This window comes from Convolutriloba macropyga, unplaced genomic scaffold, assembly GCF_964194025.1.
Source record: "Convolutriloba macropyga unplaced genomic scaffold, txConMacr16.3 SCAFFOLD_6554, whole genome shotgun sequence".
In the NCBI taxonomy this organism is placed as follows: domain Eukaryota; kingdom Metazoa; phylum Xenacoelomorpha; order Acoela; family Convolutidae; genus Convolutriloba; species Convolutriloba macropyga.
In genome coordinates this window covers 2,883-7,500 of record NW_027450127.1, presented here as the reverse complement: position 1 = coordinate 7,500, position 4,618 = coordinate 2,883, and the positions used below count along the sequence as shown (strand labels likewise).

Genomic DNA, 4,618 nt, shown 5'->3' with positions numbered 1-4,618 from the left:
TAAATTCCTTAGGAGAACTTCGATTCAATTTATTTAGTCCCGCTACATCAACCTACCCCCTCCTTGTTGCCATGCTGGGGATACTTGTTGTCCATGCGGCACTCAGCCTACATGCGGGTCAAAGTGTTACCAGGTGGGAGGAGGGGCAAACGTCATGTTTGGAACGAAGAATCCATTCGGACCCCAGAGTGACGACGAAAAGACGCCTGAGAACAGTCCTAAAGAGGCGCCACCTAAGGTTAAATGCAAATTAGATCTACGCCTGTTAACTAGCAAGATGAAATTGTTATCTATTTTATCACCCAGGTTGAGGTCCCAGACGGAAAGTCGATATGTCCAGACCCAGATGAACGCACGACGGGGGTGTCGTGCGTTCAAATTTACATGGTCTGGAAACCAGGAAAAACGCACGAAAGTCTGTACATGAACGCACGAATAGTCTGGTGAACGCACGAAAGTCTGGACACAGGCACTTTCCGTCTGGGACGGTCTGGACATATCGACTTTCGGTCTGGCACCTCAACCTGGGCAGTAATCTATAATTAATGGCCGCACTCATGTTCTCACTCGGCTTTTACTGTGGAGCTAAATACAACTCGGAAGAGAGGAGCTTTGGCGGAGAGTTTTCTTTTATTAATAACTTTCTGGAGTTCGTATAAAGAACGGGATGTAAACAGTCAATGCCGCATGTGAAAAACTAACAGTTCAGGCCAAGTTGCTAAACTAAGTTGCAGAGCAGAGAAAAAGAGTGGTTTACAGCTCATACAGTTAGAAAAGTTAGAAAGTTAGGAGTGAAAAATTTAAATCGAGCGGCTCTTTTTTGTTCATGTGGAACTCAAAGCAGTTTTCTTAAATTTAGCTTGAACCATTTCGGATAAGTGGTTTTCCTTGCATTAAAAACAAGATAAGGAATGTTTGAGAGCATTTTTGGCCACTTCAACAAACAGCAGACATTAAGATACAATTTTGAAATGTTTTTTTGTCGTTTTGCACTTTTGGACTATTTTGCAGCGGTTTTTACGTTCTTTTTCAAACTTTTAACATGTAGCGGAAGATTTTTTATGCAAATAACGCTAATGGTGGTTTGGAAGAAATTTTCCTTTTCAATAGTAATGGAATCTAATTTCTGTATGTCAAATAAAATGAGCAATTAAGTCAAATTTTAGCATGTTTTTCTTTTTAAAATATCTGCCATTTTTTCTGTTTTTAAGTAATTTTGGATAAAAATACAGATTTTTTTCCTCATTGTTTGATACATTGCAAATGTTACCTTGTTGTGACAATGAAACGCTCGATGGGCCTATCAATAATACAATTAAAAAATGCTTTACTGAATTTTAAAAATATTAATTATTCTTTTAATAGCCGCCGTCAGCCTCTCATCGGCTATTATTCAGGCGCTCTCTTTTTTACAATACAAAGAATTTGAATTGTATTGGGGCGCTGTCTTTATTATTCTCGATAAAAAGCTGTCATTATTATTTCGTTATGTCTTTATTAAACTGTCTCTCGCGCTGTCTTTATTATTTATTTATTCTCGAAAATATCAAACTTATGTATGAAAACATAACTTTTTTCAGAGGCAGGCTATAGCTTTTCTGTCTGTACTTTATACTTTATATCTATACTTTATTAGGTTAAATCGCATAATTACTTATGAAAAACTAATTTCTCCAGAGCGAAGCTATAGCAAAAACACTTTTAGTGTTAAACTCTACATTGACGGAGGATGTTACGTGCCAACTTTGGTTTATTTTAAACAATTCTTTGACCCAATAAAAACATAATTTTTAAATGAATTTCGGAAAAAAATCGAAAAATTCCTTACGAAAAGCTAACTTCTTCCCAGGCCAGCTATAACAAAAATTCTTTTTGTTTTACACCCTACATACAAAAGGCATAATCCATATCATTTTCAGTACAGATTGAACATTTTCTTGGCCTGGTAAAATAATAACTTCAATATTTGTTATCCGAATAAATCCCAAATTTACCCATGAAAAGAACTTTCTGTTAAGTTATAGGAAAAATTTTTTGTTTTACACTCTACGTATACAGTGGATACTCCAAACCAAGTTTGGTTTGATTTGAACAATTCCTTAACAAAAACAAAATTAACTTCCTTTAAAACCATTTGTTCGAAAAAATCGTAAACTTAAATGCGGAAAAGTAAAATTTTTCCAGAGGCAAGCCATATCAAAAAACGATTTTTGTTTAAAACTCAGAATACAAAAGGAAAATTACATAGCTCTTTTTGGTTCAATTTCGCAAAGTTTCGTACAACAAAATTTAATTTTGTTCCCAGGTTCGCTATAGCATTTTTTTTGTTTTAAACTTTACATACCTAACGAATACTCTTTTTCAAGTTTGGCATTATTTAAACAATTGCTTCACATTATCGTAAGAAGTATTAAAAAATTTTTGTTCGAAAAAAATGTAAATTTTCGTATGAAAACCTAATTTTCCTCCCAGATCAGCAACAGCAAAAGTTGTTAATGTTTTACGCTCTATGAACAAAGAGAAAAATCTATGCCGAAAGTATTTCAATCTGAAAAAGTCCTTGACCCGAACACAAAGTTTTTTTTTGTTATTTTTTTTCTACACCAGGGACAATCCTAGTCAAACTTGTTTTCAATTGAACAATTCTGGGTTTCAACAAAAACCCACTAGTTTTCCAGAAGTGAATAATCGAGAACGTCTAAAAAAGTTTTAAAAAGCAATTCTTTTCTTCGGCTACACATATTAAAAGTATTCCTGCTTTAAACTTAGCTTCAATCATAACTACTTAGCAAACAGACAACGTTCCATCATATAATTTTTGAGGTTTAATAGCTATTGGACTTAAAAAATTTCATTTTTATAGTATTGTAATTATAACTGTTATTGCTTTCAATGTTGTTATTAATATTGATAATTAGATCAAAACAACTAAAAGATCAGAACTGAAACCCAAAGAAATTATCAAAAATGAGACTGCCAGAGTTTTTTTAATGGGAAAAGTGGGAAATTGATATACAGGACAACAATAGAACCAGTAAATTCCAAAAGCTTTAAATCAAAAATAATTTCAAAGACTTGAAACATTTTAGCTATAAAGAGAAAACCTTGAAAACGACAACTCACTCTCTTTTGAAGATTAGTGAGGCCGCTTTTGAAACTCAGCATTAAGACAACGAAAAGTATACAAAGGGAAGAGTAAAACAATTAATAAACTTTTCTGACAATTGTAAATTTTGGAAATCACGAACTTTGGTTTGGAATACACGAAAGTCTGGACATAAGGTCTTTTGAAAAAACGAGAGTCTGGACAAGAACGTGCAGATTATCAATTTTGGAGCGCACGACTTTTAGTTCGGAACGCACGAAAATCTGGACATCGGGTCTTTTGAACGCACGATAGTCTGGACATGAACGCAAAAATTATCAAATTTGGAGTAGACGAATTATCGTTTGGAACGCACGAATGTCTGGACATAGGCAATTTTGAACGCACACGCACGAAAGTCTGGACATGGGGATTTTAGAACGCACGTTGAACGCACAAAAAATTTTGAAAGCACGAAAGTCTGGAAGTAGGCACTTTCCATCTGGGAGGGTTTGGACATACAGACTTTTTGTCTGGCGTCTCAACCTGGGTAGCGCAAAAAATTCCTTGTGATTGCTCAAAAAGTCTGAACAAAAACCCGCTGATCAGATACAGCTGAAACAAATGGAGAGTCGTGTGCCAACCTTCCGAAGACGTTGGTAATTTCTGTGTTTTATTGTACCCAACGTTTTTGACCGCATATACGTTCATATCCCATAAAAAATTTGTCCAGACTTTGGTCACTGATCAGACCCTCAATTTTAGGTCCCCTTATGCCCCTCTTGTGCAACTCAAATGGTCTGATCAGATGTGGCTTGGGTCTGAGACCTTGACCTGGTTGTATAATGAGTGGTACATCTGAGATTTTTCAGAATTCCGAGGCAACCTACATATGATCCCTAAATTTCTAACCACTTTTAGGATGGTTGTCTGAGTCTAGGACCAGATCAATCAGCGACTCCGGCTGAGCCGCCACCCCCATCACAGCCAGGAGGCTCTTCTCGCGGCAAAGCTCACGATAGAGGAGCGAGTTCAGCCACAGGTCTGTCCAGAGGGGGAGGAGGTGCTAATAGAGGAAGAGGTGTCCGATCGCCTATCAAAAGTCCACCCTTGTCCAGGGGTAGTGCTGCAACGGCCTCCAGAGGATCCACCAGAGGTTCCAGAGGAAGCGCGTAAGATTAATGTTGATTATCCAGTGTTGATTATAACAACATATCCAGAGTTGCGGCTTTTACAAACATGCTCTCTTCACCAGTGGCGTCTATAACATATCCGTATCTTGGTGCTTTTTCTTGCTTTATCTTCAAGAAGTTGGAATTTAATTAGAAAGTAGGGTTTCAATTAATTAGAGGTTTGATTGCGCTCAAACAAATTCATGGTTCAATTATACTTCAATGTCTTCGAGCTTTCAAAAACGGGACAAACAGGTATAGCCCAGTACACAATAAGTTTCGTCAGCGGCCCTAAATTAGACTAACTAGTCTTTTAATTGCTTAGTGTGCTGAAGACTCTGGGAATGAGTAAGTTCAAAGT

At 36.6% G+C, this 4,618-nt stretch overlaps 1 protein-coding gene across 1 annotated transcript; it reads left to right on the top strand.

Annotated features, from left to right (window-relative positions):
• Positions 1-41: 41 nt before the first annotated feature.
• Positions 42-4,257, top strand: LOC142355623 (uncharacterized; the record flags this gene model as incomplete). The annotated part of the gene is made up of 2 exons (XM_075407732.1): positions 42-238; positions 4,007-4,257. Coding segments are annotated over exons 1-2 (335 nt in total), but the record flags the coding sequence as incomplete, so codon positions are not given.
• Positions 4,258-4,618: the final 361 nt, after the last annotated feature.